The 17,500-nt window shown below is 39.8% G+C and overlaps 3 protein-coding genes across 3 annotated transcripts in view; all 3 read left to right on the top strand.

Annotated features, from left to right (window-relative positions):
• Positions 1 to 2,633, top strand: part of LOC134197001 (ras-related GTP-binding protein C-like) — a 6,670-nt gene extending 4,037 nt beyond the window's left edge. Inside the window, exons 11-15 of the mRNA XM_062666233.1 lie at positions 48 to 112; positions 1,925 to 2,002; positions 2,060 to 2,158; positions 2,222 to 2,318; positions 2,502 to 2,633. Of these exons, the coding sequence (XP_062522217.1) occupies positions 48 to 112; positions 1,925 to 2,002; positions 2,060 to 2,158; positions 2,222 to 2,318; positions 2,502 to 2,543 (381 nt within the window). The 3' untranslated portion in view covers positions 2,544 to 2,633. The remainder of the gene's footprint in view (positions 1 to 47; positions 113 to 1,924; positions 2,003 to 2,059; positions 2,159 to 2,221; positions 2,319 to 2,501) is intronic.
• A 55-nt stretch (positions 2,634 to 2,688) lies between these two features.
• Positions 2,689 to 14,764, top strand: LOC134197095 (E3 ubiquitin-protein ligase arih1-like). The gene is made up of 18 exons (XM_062666338.1): positions 2,689 to 2,923; positions 2,999 to 3,066; positions 3,150 to 3,228; positions 3,298 to 3,366; positions 3,429 to 3,521; positions 8,701 to 8,756; positions 8,817 to 8,883; positions 8,939 to 9,045; positions 10,108 to 10,150; positions 10,214 to 10,285; positions 10,343 to 10,420; positions 10,479 to 10,531; positions 11,029 to 11,086; positions 11,148 to 11,231; positions 11,294 to 11,356; positions 11,412 to 11,525; positions 14,256 to 14,368; positions 14,437 to 14,764. The coding sequence occupies exons 1-18, from the start codon at positions 2,711 to 2,713 to the stop codon at positions 14,516 to 14,518; spliced, it is 1,512 nt and encodes a 503-aa protein (XP_062522322.1). The 5' UTR covers positions 2,689 to 2,710; the 3' UTR covers positions 14,519 to 14,764.
• Positions 14,765 to 16,452: 1,688 nt separating this feature from the next.
• LOC134197404 (uncharacterized) overlaps positions 16,453 to 17,500 on the top strand; it is a 4,005-nt gene continuing 2,957 nt past the window's right edge. The window contains exons 1-2 of the mRNA XM_062666724.1: positions 16,453 to 16,589; positions 16,812 to 16,955. Of these exons, the coding sequence (XP_062522708.1) occupies positions 16,514 to 16,589; positions 16,812 to 16,955 (220 nt within the window). The 5' untranslated portion in view covers positions 16,453 to 16,513. The remainder of the gene's footprint in view (positions 16,590 to 16,811; positions 16,956 to 17,500) is intronic.

Below are 17,500 nucleotides of genomic sequence, written 5' to 3'. Positions count from 1 at the left end.
TGTGTGTGTGTGTGTGTGTATGTTTGGTGATTGAGTGTTGGTGTTAGAATTCTGGGATAGAAAAGGCGTTTTTATTCGATGTAATCAGCAAGATTTACATCGCTACTGACAGGTAACGTGCGTAACGTTAGTTGAGAAGAGAAGTTGAGATAGAGAGACAACTGACTGTGAAGACTGATTTACAATGTAATGTTTTTGTTAGGCAGGTAATTCATGTATTCTGTGCGAGGGATATATGGGTGTCGTCAGTGTGTAGCTTTGATAGAACGTCGAAGGTGGACATAGGACAGGTCGACAGACTTAGAAATATCTCAATATGGACACCTGTTACTGATTGTTTTAGTGCTGATGTTTGAATTAGTTTGTTGTGTTTTGTTTTATTGTTTGGTGTGTTAATGCTATTAATAGGAGATGTTTAGCATTATGGGCTTTTGTATTCCAAGGTGTCCCTACTGTTTAAGTTAAGTCAAGGATGTGTGTGTGTGTGTGTGTGTGTGTGTGTGTGTGTGTGTGTGTGTGTGTGTGTGTGTGTGTCTGCGTGTGCATGTCTGTGTGTATGTGCTTGTCTGTTTGTTTGTTTGTCTGTCTGTCTGTATGTATGTATGTATGTATGTATGTCTGTCTGACTGTCTGTCTGTGTCTGTCAATACATATACAGTAAGATGTCACTTATCCGATCACTTCCATTCTCTGACCTGTACACAACTCTGAATACTCCAGATAACTGACACCTACTTGACTCACCCATATAAAAAGTCTGGCAATCCGAGGCTCGGTGTTGGTACTTTCTTTAGATCTATTATTATAGCACTTTTTACCACACCAGGAGGCAAAAACAACAAACTCGTTTTAGCTTCTTCATCTGCAGCTTCTGGGGTTTCGACAATGCCATGTCATGGATGAGAACTACACGTGTACTCTGATGGTCATGTGCATTACCAGTTTGTGCATGAAAGCTAAGGTGGGTCCGATGCACAGACTGTCTGGTAGACTGACGCGTTCAGTTAACTGTTGTTTGGGTAAGTGACATTATACTGTACTGTCTTATACAAGGCGTTATTACAGTCTACAATATGTTAGAAATTACTCAGTGAGTCTTAAGACAGCTGGGGCCCATGACGTCTCTAACTAGACTAAGTCAAACAGTTGACAATATAACAGAGTTATTGTCTGCCTGTCTGTCTGTCAAGTCCATTAGTTAATGACGCTGTTGTTTGCAAGGACTGGTTTGTATTTTTAAAAAATCCTAGCATATGTACAAGTAGAATCTGTATGAGAATAAATTGCCTGTCTGTCTGTGTGTGTGTGTGTGTGTGTGTGTGTGTGTGTGTGTGTGTGTGTGTGTGTGTGTGTGTGTGTGTGTGTCTGTGTGTGTCTGTCTGTCTCTCTGTCTCTCTGTCTGTCTGTCTGCCTGTCTGTTTCTCTGTCTATTTGGGATCTTTTCCTACACGGTTGCATGTTCTGAGTTTGCATTGATGTTTGCCTGCCTTTATCAGTTTGCAATTGTGCAGTTCCCACAAAGCAATAGCTAGGGAGACGAGTCACATTTATGATACGTGTCATAAACCTATGTCACCATTCATCGTACCACTAACAGCACAGAAATATGGTTCATACATGTATAACTCCATTCACTACAAATGCGTACGACTTAATTAATTAATTAATTAATTATCAAATTTTCCTTTAATTTTACGTAGGAATGCTTATATCAACATGTACGACATGGTTCCCACATTGTTGCTTACTGATAGACAGACAAACGACCATAATCTACAAAGTAAACAAGACCGACGTGCTCTTATTGTCAGACACGAGGTTCTCATTTAGACATATTGTACTAACCCAGTCTAGAGAACCCATTGTGGTCAAAAACAAGTTATGTCGTTGAGGCTGTTTTGTTCAACTGAAACCTTGTATCTAGTTCACCCGTTGACATGCAGTCGTACGAGATCTGCTGTGACATGATTGATGTGGTCATCGACGTCTCGTGCATTTATGGGTAAGGAAATATGCTGACAAACAGACCGGGACATCTGATGTGCAGCGTGTGTGATAGTCTTCAGGAAAACGGGAAAGGTTCGGCATATGATAGCAAGACGGCGTCGATCATTAAGCTTAACAACAGCATGATACTTTACCTGCGGGAAGTGAACAGGTAGGGATGTGTGATGGGTGTTGTTTGGTTGTTTGATGTTGTATGTTTGGTGTGGTTGTTTAGGTTTCTTGCTTTGGTCTGTCTGCTTCGTGAGGATAGTTTTGAGAAGAGAGGTTTGATTGACTACAATTTTCACTGCTTTAGACAAGCGATACAAGAGGTGTGAGTGTGTGTGTGTGTCTGTCTGTCTGTCTGTCTGTCTCTCTGTCTGTCTGGTGTCACTGTGTGTGCATGCATGCCAGGCCTGATTCATGCATGTCTGTCTGTATGTATGTATGTGTTCGTGGCAACGGTCTGTTTCTGTTAGACCGTTTCAGTTAGTAATCGACTTGTTTCTTTCCAGGTGTTTGAAGTCAGACGGAGAGCTCTCACTCGTGGCAAATAGATTGAATATATTTATTTGAACTTTTGCGCTGTTTTGAGACGCTAGAGCTTGTAGTTTTCTGCCAAAATAACTGATCACATTGGAGCTATATTTAGCACGGTGGGCGGTGCACGTACATAAGCTGTCGTTCTGCGCATGCGGGAAATCTCTCTCCTCTGTCAGTAGAGATGGACTCCGACAATACTGACTACGGTTTTGAAGACGAGGATGAAGTTTTGGGTATTGAAGACGGAGATGATGAACTTGACCTAGCAGAACCAGGACAAATAAGTCGGCAGGCGTCGCGACCGACCGAGGATTTTCACTACGAGTGTTTGACTCCAGAGATAATCGCGAAGACTATGATAGAGAGCATAGAGGAAGTCAATGACGTATTTCAGGTGACATTCAATTTTTTTGTATGAAATCCCCGAGGGTAGGGGCGTCGGGCAAGAGCTGACTCAGACAATTTTTAGATTCCGTCGACTGTAGCGAGACAGCTGCTCGCACATTACAATTGGGACAAGGAACGACTTCTGGAGAGGTAAAATAATTAGCCACCTAATTACTATGGATTTTCACATTTTTCTTGAGACTGTGACAACTTTTTTGGTGATTGATTGGTAGATATTTCAGTGGTGACCAGGATAGTCTGTTTGCCGATGCTCATGTCATAAATCCACACAAAAAGCCAAAATCAAAAAAAGTGAAATTTAGTGTTGATACTCTAGTGGAAGTCGAAATATTTAAGTGTGTTGCTTTTGTGTCTTTCTAGATTATTTATCCGGCTGTAGAATGTGGAACGATGAATTGTGAGATTTGTATGTCTGCTGTGATGCCCAAGGTCGGAAGATGCTGTTGAGTGCAATGAGGCGTGGTAGCTGTCATGTGTTGCTGGTGTTGCAGGAAATGACAGGCTTGGAGTGTGGACATCAGTTTTGTTGTAGATGCTGGCAGACCTACTTGACATTCAAGATCACAGAAGAAGGTGTTGGTCAGGTTTGTGACTATTAAATGCTAAAATATGGTCGATATAAGTCAGTGGATTTTGCCTCTGGTTGTTTGTCTTTTATGGACGACTCACGATAAAACAAAGTATGAGGTGATTTATACGAGTTGCATGGTGTACTTTACATGTATTAATAAAGCACCTTTTTCCTGTGTTTGTAAAGCAGTTAGTAGTTCAATTATAAACAGGAAATCCCATATTATAGACTGGATGTGTGGCATGCGCTTTGATAGTGATGATTGATTTGGTATTTGAAAGACTACCTACTAGGTACTGACATTTGCTTTATACATTGTTTACAGCATACTGTATTCCTCCAAATACAAACCCCACCAAAATTCAAGCCCCAGGCTTTAATTCAAATTGCTTTGCAATTTTGAGTGTTCTTCATAAAGACCCAGACTGAATAGAAGACCCACCCTGTCTTTAGCTGCATGCGTACAGGCGGGATGTGTTTCAACCTGCAGCTGATGCGTCTTCTCCACCACTCATTTGAAACTATTATATATTCCTTCAATTGTGCACTGTACCAACATTCATGGTGTGGAAGATGCTCTAATGACCTGCATGAAGGACGAAAGCACTACGAAGTAAGTCATACGTCATCTCTGCCTTAGCAGTGACAATCGTAATTGGTGGAAGCAACTGGGCCAATGCTGGCGGATGTCACAGAACAGGAGGAAGACAGTCTAGTGCTCTTTACAGAAAACTTTGAAGGCTTCACTGCAGACGATGACGTGCTGTAATTTTTATGTAGCTGGATGATCATGTGAGCAGATACCAGTAGTGTATGTAGTGGACAAGTGAAGCAACTTGCAACTCTACAGCATGCAGTCAATATCGTACAAGTCCTTAAAGACTCTAGTATGAGGGTTTAGATAGTGTCTACGTAGAAGTTATTTAGTCTCTCTGTGTGTTTGTTTGTTTTATGTAGGTTCGTGTATGTGTTGCCCTTTAAGAGAAGTGCACTTTTTAGTGTGCTACAAACATCAATATATATATATATATATATATATATATATATATATATATATATATATATATATATATATATATATCTGTACCATATAGGCCCCTGTCTAAATACAAGCCCTGAATTTTATTAGTACACAAACAAGCTTATTGCTTTCCACCATTTAATTTGAGCCCTGGGGCTTGTATTGGGACAGGTATGGTGTACATGTGCTCTATTGCCACATGCTATTTATGTTTTTATACTCTCTAAACCATACAATCTGATAAAAAGGACACTGATATGAGCATGTAATATATTGTCATTTGATGGGAATGAATACCTTTTTCCCGCACATAGAAGGCATGCCTTTTATAAGTGAAGATTACTAGAAAGTGTGATCATAACATCTTTTAATTAAATGGGCGTGTCTTTATGCATACGTGGGGTACAGTGGCCCCACGTAAACGCCCATCTGGGAGTGACGCTAGGAAAATGCACGTAATTCAAATGTCCTGTCATGACGTTTATCCATGAAACTTGGTAACAAGATTCAGCAATCGTAGCTGCATTTCGTTGTGAAAGAACTCAACAAATGGTTGCATTTACAGCATGCCTCACTCAAAGAATCACATTTTCTTCATGTTGCACATTTGTTCGTTTTTACACTACGGTGTTTCATTATTTAACTAGTTATCGTGCAGAAAGGGACATGTAATGATTATCTAGGTAGTCATCATGGCAATTTTGAAACGTGCTTTCGTGTTTGAGATATTGAAGCAAAAGGCCCCTGAAGAGGGGTGCGCATGCGGTTGTAAATCTCTACAAAACGGTAACGGAGTATGTTGAAATGCAAGGATAACATAGCAGAGACGATGTGTAAAGTATTCATTGTGGGGATTTTGATTGATGCTTTTGATGCGAAGATATGACAACCTGAATATGTGCAACATTCTGTATTATGCCATCCATAAATATTTTTCACTTACAGTCAAGAAACAACCAAAAAGCTACACAGAACCTAAAATCTAGAAACTAAACAAAACAACTAAGGATTGAAACACCTGAAAACAACAAGACTGAGCATCATTTGGTCTTTTGTAGTGAAACTGACAACCCAGTCGTCCGAACAGTCCTGAAGGTCCTCATCTAAGATCTCCTTGTCTGGTAAAAGTTGTCCGAGCTCACAAGAACTGGCAGAAACTTTGGATGGGTCACATCAGTGAAGGAGACGCTAACCCGTCATTTCCTAAATGGGGACCCTCCTCTGGGTCAACAGGAACACTCATTTGCTTTCATCTAACCTCGTTCAAACCACTTCCTCTGTCTCTGAACAGCAGTTGCTGTGTGACCGCATAGCATTACAACAGTGAAGGCGGAGCTAAGTTTATCAACCAATCAGTAACATGCAACGCCCCTAGTGACAGCCAAGCACCATCTTGTATTACTTCTAGAATGTTCTGTGACATCATAATTTACATTACTAGAAAGCCCTTGCATCAAGGACCACACGCATCTAATAGCTATAGCCTATGACCTCGGAGGCTCACGCTAGGCGGAGCTGAAGTTATGGGCGCTTATGCGCAGGGGGGCACTGTAGCCTTGGACAGCCAGACCTTAACACAGTGAGTTTGTAGTTTGCAACTTTAAACATGCTGTCATCTGTAGAATTGGACTTGTCTCAAAGTTAGAGTAAAGTGTGATGCATTTATTATGGATGGCAAAGTTAGAACAGAAGAAGACATTAATACAGACATCACAGCAGGCGAAAATGACATCAATGAACGGTGATTAGTCGTATCAACTTAGAGTAGAAAACTGTAGTAGGTGAATTGGTACACGAGCTTCAGTGAATGGAAGTTTGATAAATCTGTAACAGCAGCAGCATCTGAGCATGATTTAACTACCGAATCTCGTGATCATGAAGACAAGGCAATAAGACGACTTCACATTGATTGGGAGAGACAGGCAGCAAGAAGAGTGCAACGGCAGCCAAATATTCCACCAGCTCTCAGCTATGACATAGCACAAACCTCCCGCCTCATGTAACATTGGCTATGTCAACTGTTTGTGTAATTTATGGTGCAAAATCTTTCTATACAAGACTGTACTTGACATAGCTACATCCCCTCTGCCTCTCCAAACATTTTTGGATACCTTTTGCTATAATTTGTACATAAATATGTGTACTCGGCAGAGTGGAATATATCGTCAGTCATCGGTTATTGACCGACCAACTGGTGTTCATGACCAACCACAATTTTTCTTTGATCGGACATCTAACCTTTAGCAGTCATTTCTCTAACTCAGGTCATCATGATCAATAACAATTTAACAAAACAACAGCAAACAAGCCAAATTCTATGTTTATATATTTTGATAGCAAATAACTACAGTATTGAATACGATGCAACAAATAGAGAAATTGAACTAAATGTTGATGTCGATATTTGCAAGAAATTCTTTGTGAAATCAAATAAGAATGAACTCCCAATATTAGAATGCCAGGTCAACGTCTTTACTAGAGCATGATGTCCGACCAGAATTTTGCCTCATATTCCACTCTTCTCGGTAACAATTTGCCTGATTCCACAAACTTACTAACCGTTAGTAATCTCATTTGCCTAGGTGGAGAACGGGCTGCTTAGCTATTACAGTAGACCCTTGATTATCCAACTCCCTTTAGGCAAGCCACGGAGGAATAGCGGATAAGTGAACCGTACGTTGGAGTTCCAGTCTGTTTTTTTGAGTCAGTATGTACATGGTATGAACTCTAGGACATGTACAATACGCTAGTGATAAAATGATTGCACGAAGACGTACTACGTGTACCATATATGCGAACTACGATCACCAAACAGTTGAAACTAATCCTAGAAGCCTCCTTATGTTTTGTCGCCATTACTGCACATTGTCACTGCGCTTGTGCAAAACGAGCTTGTGACGTCATTTCTGCTTTGCAAACACATTGGATAATTGATGGGGTGGATAAGCAAGGGTCTACTGTACTAACATATACCAGGTATGTGTAATTTGTTATAACAAGTTACACTGCAGAGTGGAATATAAGGCAAACACTTAGGTCGAACATTGTGCTCTAGCAGAAGTGGACCTGACATTTTGTATTTTAGGTATTCAACCTTATTTGATTTCTGTATTTATTTATTATCAAAATCAAACAAAATTTGGCTTTTGCTGTTGTTTTGTTGCATTGTTGACAACAGGTGGTTGTCGTGGTTGTTACAATTCATTGTAACTAAATTTTATTAAATTTTAGTTAACTTAAGCAAGACCTGTAATATAGTAACATGAACTGATCAAGAGATGAGCAAGCTAATCAAGAGCATGGTGTTGTTCAACAAACAATTTAGTTACTGACACGTGGTCCTTCCGTCGTTCATCCTATAATCTACTGCAACTAGTGCAATAAATGGTGCTTATGGCAATAAATATGATATCAGTATTGCTCATTTTGCACTCACACATCTGGAGGTCATCAGCTCTTTTAGATCTTGCTTGCTTCCGTCAGTTGTGTGGCCTTTTGTGTCGCTCATCGATTCCCTACCATTCGTGCAAAAACTATACCTTGACCAGTCATGTAGGTGGTATACATGTATGTCTAATCAAAGCAAACTGTGTTCGGTCATGAACACCAGTTGGTCCGTCAATGGCAGATGACCGACCGTTATATTCCACTCTGCACTGTATTCCTTCCTTCACTTGAAAGCATGTGCCTTTGTATGTTGAGACATAAAGGGCAGTCTGCTTTACCTCACGCAATAAATGCATACTCTCATTATTACCGTATAGAGTGCATCCAAGTTTAGGTGTTTGTGCAGTTGTTATTCTTGTATTCGGTTTAAATGAGTGCACATGGGCAGACTCAAAGGCCCAGGGACACCTGATTGATGCACCAGGAGAGTTGGTCGTTATCAGTTATCCAAAATATTCAAAGTTATGAACAGGGTTGGGTCCCAAAGTGTTCGGATAATCGACATTCGACTGTGATAGTTTTAATCCAACAAATTGTGACATTTATTACTTTATTTGTATATCTTTATCACAAGACTTCTGTTACACTTTTAGTGTATCTAATTTGGAATTTTCAGATTTTCTCAACTGGTTGCTTACTCTGACACTGATTTGTCAAATCTGGATAATTATGCAAGAAGGCTAACAAACATTTGAGACATTGGTTTTATGTTCTTTCTTTGCAGAGCATTATGTGTCCTTCTCATAACTGTGATATCTTTGTCGATGAACTAACAGTCTAGTATGAGCCTCACGTTGTCGTCATTTCTAACCATTCAGTTAATGTGTGCAACTGTTGCAGCCGATTGTTAAAAGACGGAGCCGTAATTAAGAAGTATCAATATCTTTTGGCCCTTAGTTTTGTCAAGGTTTGTGAATTCCGTGTTGCTGTTTAATTTATGCTCTTAGTATGGTGTTCGTTAGGCTAATCGTAGCATAAAATTTTGTCCGAGTCCTGACTGTCAGAATGCCATCAAGGTCTCATACTTTGAGTCGAGGCCTGTTCGCTGTGAATGTGGACATTGGTTTTGGTAAGAACTGCAATCTTTCACTCGAAATTCAGTACCATATTTCCGCAAATAGTGTCCCATGCTTAAATTGTTCCTCATGCTCAAATAATGCCCCATAGTGACGGTATACAACATATGAATGTCCTATCCTCGATTAGTGCCCCCCTCGGGTAGTATTCAAACCCAGTTATATATAGGCATACACGTCTACCAATGTGTACGTTTGAGATGAAACAGACTCCCAGATAGAAACACTGAAGATGAAGATTCAACATATGCAACAGACCAAGATTCTGGAATATGATGAAGATTAGATGGTTTGTGTTATTTGTGTAATGTGATGCAAACAAACAATTCAACAATTTCTGCGTTTGCGAAATAATAGTGCCCCATGCTCGAATAGTGCACTGTTCGCGGAAATACGGTAATAGCATGTGTCAGCTTTGACTTGCTTTTGGTGTTTGTATGTGATAGTGGATTTTGACATAGGGCATGTTCACACCGGTAAGTACACTTAGAGAGAGATCTAATTTGAGTAGGCTAAGGGTAGTGTAAGGGCAATGGTAAGAGCGCTTTGGTTCACACTTTATATCCAGGTATTTTGGTTACGTCTGTCTCATTCCCACATTTGTGATATCGTTTTTGGAATCACTGGGGAACGAATTAGACTTAGGTATACATTCAGAAGGCCAAAATCTCATCTTGCGTGGTCATTCCAGAACAACTGAATGGATGTTGTGTGCAAAATATGATGAGTCATTTATTGAACGTCCTTCACTTGTGATGAGATGGGACAATCGTCTTCTGTGTTCAAGAGCAAACAGAAGACTAAGCGGGTACGGCAGGAATATGAACCTGGCGAAGTTGAACTATTGATATCAGTATGGAAGGAGGACTGTTTGAACATAAGTGCAAGCTGAGGTACAAATTTCATATGATGTAATGTACATATGATGTCAATGTGAACGGTCGCATTCAGTTATAAAAGTGAAAGGCGAATTTAGTGAACTTAGGCAGCAGTGTGAACATGCCCATAGTAGTATTGGTCAGTAATACAATTTAAGTTGTGCTTGTGTTTTGCAGTTTTGGGTGTTCTGATTGTGCTCACGAGCCTGTCATGTGTGTGGTGTGTCTGTATTCGCATTTGTCTAATGTCTGGCACAACTGTCTAACTTGTGTTGTTGTTTAGTATCTCAAGAAGTGGAAGAAGAAGTGTGACGACGATAGCGAAACATCAAACTGGATATCTGCGAACACCAAGGTATGTATGTGTACCGAGAGCTCGATGCATTTTTGTGTCTAACATTTGGTTGATTAGGAATGTCCGAAGTGTCATATAACGATAGAAAAGAACGGCGGCTGTAACCATATGGTGTGTCGAAACATGGGTTGCAAGGTGGGTGGAGTTTGTATTCGAGTTGGTGTTGTGGAATCTCTATGTTGTGTATGGGTAGTTTGAATTTTGTTGGGTATGTCAAGGTCCTTGGGAACCGCATGGATCAAGCTGGTAAGTAAACAGTAGCACATAGATAGACAGACTGAAGTTCTTTTGTCACTATGGTTTACTATGCAAGTAGATACAGCAAGAACACACACACACACACACACACACACACACACACACACACACACACACACACACACACACACACACACACACACACACACACACACACACACACACACACACACACACACACACACACACACACACACACACACACACACACACACACACACAGCTGGCAGACTATCGTATGCTTTCCCTGCGCATGCAGTTTTTGTAAACCATCCTTAAGTGTTACAAACTGTACAGTGAGCACTTTCAGCTCTTTCTTCAGGTAACAAAAACGTTCTATCAAAAGATCAACAGTATCATTTATTTCTTTTTGATTTGTTTGTGTATTTATTTAATTGTTTACAATAGTTATGCACGCTTCAATGCAGGAGCACTCAAATTGTCTGACTCTTCTGTTTACAAACAGATTAAATTCTTGAATTTAGGTACAATTGTAATCGATATGATGAGAAAGATGCGCAGGCGGCACGTGATTCTCAAGCCGTAAGTCATTCTTCAATCTATAGTGCAACTGTATTGAACAAATGTATACATGGGTGTGTAGAAATCAAGAGCAGTTTTGGAACGATATCTTCATTATTGCAATCGTTATATGAATCACTTACAAAGTTCACGTTTTGAGAAAAAGGTATGGTAGCTACTAAAGTGAAGACTCGACTTGTGTGATTGGATTATTGTCCTGTTGTGTAGCTTTATGCGTCTGTCTTACAAAAAATGGAAGAGATGCAACAGCAGGGGATGTCTTGGATTGAGGTATGAAACGGTGGTTGTGTTTGTGGTGTCTAGAATCACGTTGTACAATTAACAGGTGCAGTTTCTTCACAAAGCGGTGGATGTGCTGTGTATGTGTCGGAACACGTTGATGTATACGTACGTGTTTGCCTTCTATTTAAAGAAGACCAACCAGTCTGTTATCTTTGAGGTTTGCACTACCTTAATATTGTTATTATGTATGTTTTCTTGCCGATTTTAAATATCACAGCAAATGGGCATTGTGACCTACACTTACAATCAGAGTAATGCTGTGACAGAATGTAACTGTAGGTTAGAAAACAAAACCACAAAACCATGCTAAACTGTGCTGGAACAGTTTGGTTGAAGTAGATGTGGTTTGTTGAGTGTGTTTTACTTAAGTATTTAACTTTTCTGATACTAAAACACACACTCTCCAAAGTCCACGTATGCAACTGGTTTAGTAGGATCGACACTCAAGCTGGTGATAAAGGAATTGACCAATTAGAGAACAATGGTCTTTTGTGACTAGACTAGCTGAATCACTCTTTTATAACCACTGCCTTTTTCATTGCTCTGCTTGTACATGTGCATAGTAGCATTTAGTCTGACCGGATATAGAAAAATATATAAATAAACTAGTAATAAATCAATAAATTAGTGATATATCAATAAATTAGTAATAAATTAACACTTTTGCCAGACACTCAATAGCACCAACTGCTGCTTTAAGGGTATAGCCAATTAAAATAACTAATATATTTTACTCATGGCAGTACTTCAAACGCCTATCTAATAACGTGCACCACATTGCCCTGCCCTTTGGCATGCTTGGCGGGACCAGTCATTATTTACTTCCTACGTCCCGTCCCGTCCCTGTTGTATGTGAAATGACCACTGGTACAGATGTCACAGTAGTAGTGAGGCTATTATTTTTATTATTGCTATTATTTTATTTGATAAATTAATTGTTTGGATATAATATTGGTTGGGGCGAGCCTTGGTGAGACCCTTTCTATATTTACTGTACTGTGTTGAGATGTGTGCCATGGTAGGACGACCAAAATGACGTTGATTTTGAGCCAATTACAGACATGATGCTATGTGATGTCACAATGCTGGTGTAAGTGTAATGTACGGCTCTCCAGGTTGCTATGTGCCATTTCCACAGGACTAATAAGAGAATGTTCAAACAGGCTTGAGGTCCTACTAGAGATGGCTTGACGACTGACTGCGGCCAAAAAAGTAACTAAATGTGAGAACATTTACATCGATTTTACAAAGAATTTACGTTAGCACTACGCTTAGCCACACGTGCAAGTGCACGAAGATTTTGATAACGAAACACGTGTTAGTAATCGTCTGAGACAATCAAAACGTATGAAGTTGAGGAACTGACTCAAACTTGAATGAAACAGAGACATGGTTTCACTCAACCCGCAGCCATCTATAAAGGGGAGCAGTAGTAGTAGTGGTAGTAGGCTACGAAGAAAGGGTGAAATGAATAGAGCATGCCTCTTTTACTCCCCTGGTGTTTTCTTGTACTAGAGGTGCCAGCACTTTAACTTCAACGTTTTGAAAAGACTAGAGTCTCTACTGTCTCTGAAACAAAACATTGTCTACAGTACTTCCATCAACTGGATAAGATGTCACATTGGCTTTGCTTTTACATGCATCCATCATGAGTCTCAGAGGCTGCAGAACAAGAAGAACACCTATCAACAAAGACATACTCTTGGCTTCGGCTGAGAGTAGACTACCTTGCAGTAGTTAAATTTTAGAATTAAATATGTGTTTAATGTAAGTGTTTTGCATGTGTTGAAAAAAGTGGTAGTGGTAGTGGTAGCAGTAGGAGTCTTAGGAGTTTTATTTTACTAGGGAAACCCTTCGGCAATGCCGGTCTTCCAGGTACCCTAGAAATTTTAAACTAGTATGTACTGTTCTTTACTTGTAGTGTGAATTGCCCATCTTGTACCTGGGTTAGCACAGTACACATGCAGGTCAACATAGAAACAGTTGTAACGCATTGTCTGACCTACTGTATAGCTATTGGCATTATTTGAGGGTCAGTCTTAAGCATTGGGGTGAGACAATTTTCTATCTACTAGGAAGATTTCAAGTGGACATCCAGAGATTTTACCGTTATGTCAGCATGTCTATAATTACAACTCATACAGCTTTGCTGCAAGGCATGTCACAAGTTTTATTTTCTTTGTGTGTGTGTGTGTGTGTGTGTGTGTGTGTGTGTGTGTGTGTGTGTGTGTGTGTGTGTGTGTGTGTGTGTACTGAAACAGGTATGTCTGTTCACAAACACTCGGTTTTATAATATATTGAGCCAAAGTAGATGGTTACTTTACGAATGTGGACAAATAAGAGGCATGACAAGGGGTTTCCAGTGGCGAATCCAAGATGTTGATGAGGAGTGGTGTGGTGATGATTTTTATTAATGACTTCACTGTGAATATATTATCTTTAAACAAATGTTCTAGAAACAGAGATATTTAAATACTGTAACTTTATAATATATCTACAGTACGTTGTATTAGTTATATTGGCATCATAATAACAGAAGTACTCATCATGCAGAAACAAGTTTGAAATACGAGTTTCAGAACTAAATTAAATTTCCAAACTAAGGTTCACAGTCGAAGTAATAGTCGTGGAAGCAAGTTTCCCAGAGGAGGCAGTGCGAGTAAAGTAATTTGGACTGGCTATGAATGCTGCACTCAATCAGAACAGAGAAACGTAATACAAACTGATAGTGACGCCTGAGTCTGAGACAAAGTAGTCTGAGGGAGGGTTCTGTGTCTCTATGCCCATGCCTCGGTCTGCTACTGGTTTCTAATGAATCTTTTATTATTTACTATGCCACTCTAGCGATGTTACCTTTTTACTCCTGCATTTATCGTTTGTACTACAGGACAACCAGAAAGACCTTGAGATGGCGACTGAAACATTGTCGGGCTATCTTGAACGAGAAATCACAACAGATTCTATGGCCGATATCAAGCAGCAGGTTCAAGATAAGCTTCGGTGGTCGCAGTTTGAATTCAGTGCAATTATTCTATTTATCTGACTTCTGTGCATGTCTTTGATTGTAGGTACTGTCAACACAGACGGCAGGTGTTGTTAGATCATGTGTTTGAAGGTTATGAACAGGACTGGTGGGAGTACTTGGAATAGTAACTGAGTTTAGGGGAGACGCGGTGCAGTTGGGTTGCTTTTGTACAGCATGTCGATAGTTGATTTTTAGTATGTGTGACTGGCATCTGCACCTTCAATCATGAATTTATTATTGAACAAAAGTTGTAGGTAAGCAGTGTTTGTGATCAGTCGTAATGTGGTTGTGTCAGCAAATGGTGTTTGTTTTGTGAGGTGTACATGATGATATGTGTGAGTGTGTACATACAGTAGGTATGATATGGTGTACATATGTATGATGGTGTACGTGTATGTATATATATATATATATATATATATATATATATATATATATCAAGATTATTTTTGATTTTGATTTTTAATGTGATCAAAATTTTCTTTGATTTCAATTTCAATTCTGGGTTGCAGAGGACAGTGTTTAAGACTGTCAGATCAGAAGATGAATTCTTTGGAAATGAGAAATTCACTTTGTAGTCTTTAGTTTGTTCTTTCTAAACTGAAGATGTACATCAATTTGGTGCACAATCTTCTGTAGTCTTGCATAGCCATAATTTTCGCCTGGCGGAAAGGGGTCTGGCTACAGGAGACTAAGTCTTCTCTGCACAGTGTACATCTGAGGTATTCGTGTGCGTCTGCACAGATGTGTGTGGTGTTGAGTGTGTACTTGGACACTGATGCGTTCTCTTAGTAAAGGAACAGTGTCCAGATGTTTTCACACTGGTGCCTCGGATACTTCTTTGTAAAAACGTATACAGGAAATCGGAATCTGAAATCAGAGATACTTAGCACAACAACATTGGAAGGATGTGATACAATACTACAAACTTTACATTCTTACTGCACAGAATTCTTGGACGTGTACAGTAAGATATTGCGAGTTTTGGGCGGTGTAAACAGCGAGAAAAAACCATGTGAGCAGGGTGATCCAACCTTACAAATGCAAGGCTTGGGTGTGGCAGTGAGCATGCGCATAGTCTGGACAGTGTTTCTTTGAGTCATTGAGTGAGTGCATGAGAACTGAGAAACTTTTTGCTTAATTAATTAACTAACCTCTGCATATACAAATTTATAGTTCTTGACAAAATGAGGTGTAAGTGTTGGATGAACAATTAATATTTTGTTGCAACTCTGCTACTCAGGATTATAAGACATACTTAGTAAAATTTTGGCTAAGAAGGCTACTCAGTACTATTGCATGGGGACGATGCTCAGACACCAGCCAAGTAATTTTTACTGAAAATTAACTGCTACGCCTTTTTGTTTGTTATTGAATTGGTAATTTCAGCGAAGAACTCAGATTAATTAATAGTCATGATGTCAACTGAACTTACCAAATGAAAGCAGTAACATACTGAATGATTGTATGCAAGTGGGAAATGGATGAGAAGCTCCCCTTATACACAGTCACGCTCTAGCCAGCTAGATTACACAAGAGACAAACACAGATAGACAGACAGACAAAAGGTTAAACAAACAGACAGACAGAAGGTTAAACAAACAGACAGAAGGACAGACAGACAAACAAACAGATATACATACAGCTAGACAGACAGGCAGAAGGAGAGACAGACAAACAAGCATACATACATACAGCTAGACAGACAAGCAGACCAACAAGCAGACGGGCATTATAGTGCCAAGGTTAGAGCACTCAAAAAACTGTTTTGTACATGCAACATTTAACTCACAGTGTAGTCATAATAAAACGTGATTGTGGATTAGTGAAATAATATGATTATGCATGATCATGACTGTACAATTGTCATTATCTCAGTTAGCGTAGATACCTTACGTATATACATACTTGCAAACTAGCAGCCGAGGGTTTAACACTCTAGTGTTTCTTCATTGACTTTTTGCAATTTTTTCCTGGTTTATTACAATTGCAGCTTGTAATCTTTGAAAAATTAGCCTTATAATTAATTAGCAAGCTATATCTTATCACGTGATCCTACTTTCCGACTTCCTCCCGTCCTGCAACAGTTCTTTCTTCTAATATTTTTGCAACAGCTCGTTATGGCAGGAACGGCTGGAAAGTACGAGAAGCTGCACGATTCAAGTCGTGATGAAGACGGCTCACGTCCCACTGCAGGTACCTGTATACAGTCACGCTCTAGAGATCGTCGCAACACTTACAATACGCCTAAGGACGCAGGAAAGAAACACTACTAGCACCTACAGCAACAAGATTTCACCATTGGAAAATTACATCGTCATTAATTAAAATTAATATTTCGATTTCCGCTAACGTTGCAAGCTTATGACGCGACATTTACGGAGGCAATTGATTGATTGAGATTACTTGTCGTTTTAGGTCGTCGTCATTTGCTGCCATTGAATCTAGACACGCCTAGGCTGCCCAGAGCTTGTCAAGTTCACTTGGTAGTGACTGTCCTCATGGGCGTGGCAACTGCGGGCATGGTGATTGTCACGTTTTGGCCACACAATAGTACAACCGGTGAGTTTTCAGTACAGTAACATGGATTTTGCATGTACACGTGAAAATGTTGTGTATGAATTGGTTAAGATTAACAGATGTTAGTACAGCATACTAAAATCACTGTTGGTGCATATCTAAGCAGCGTTGCAGTGTACATGTACATGTGTACTGGTTTGATGCACCACACACCCCTAGAAAGTGCATTGCCTTGTGCAGTCGGGAGTCATCTCCAGTCATACCCAAGTCTATTTTCATTGTGCTCTATTTAGTATACATTACTTACAGTTAAAGTACTTGACACACACACACACACACACACACACACACACACACACACACACACACACACACACACACACACACACACACACACACACACACACACACACACACACACACACACACACACACACACACACACACACACACACACACACACACACACACACACACACACACACACACACACACACACACACACACACACACACACACACACACACACACACACACACACACACACACTACTTGTTTGTTGCTAACGGTAAAACCTTAATTGTTTA

This window comes from Corticium candelabrum, chromosome 22 (assembly GCF_963422355.1).
Source record: "Corticium candelabrum chromosome 22, ooCorCand1.1, whole genome shotgun sequence".
Taxonomy (NCBI): domain Eukaryota; kingdom Metazoa; phylum Porifera; class Homoscleromorpha; order Homosclerophorida; family Plakinidae; genus Corticium; species Corticium candelabrum.
Note: the sequence above shows the minus strand (reverse complement) of the source record. Positions and strands in the feature narration are given on the sequence as shown.

What these genes read in the sequence shown, in the direction of transcription:
- LOC134197095 (XM_062666338.1), top strand. Translation starts at nt 2,711, where the DNA reads ATGGACTCCGACAATACTGACTACGGTTTTGAAGACGAGGATGAAGTT. An exon ending in GAATGTGGACATTGGTTTTG is followed by an intron (nt 9,046 to 10,107) that starts GTAAGAACTGCA and finishes TGTGTTTTGCAG; the next exon opens with TTTTGGGTGTTCTGATTGTG. An exon ending in GTTCACGTTTTGAGAAAAAG is followed by an intron (nt 11,232 to 11,293) that starts GTATGGTAGCTA and finishes CCTGTTGTGTAG; the next exon opens with CTTTATGCGTCTGTCTTACA.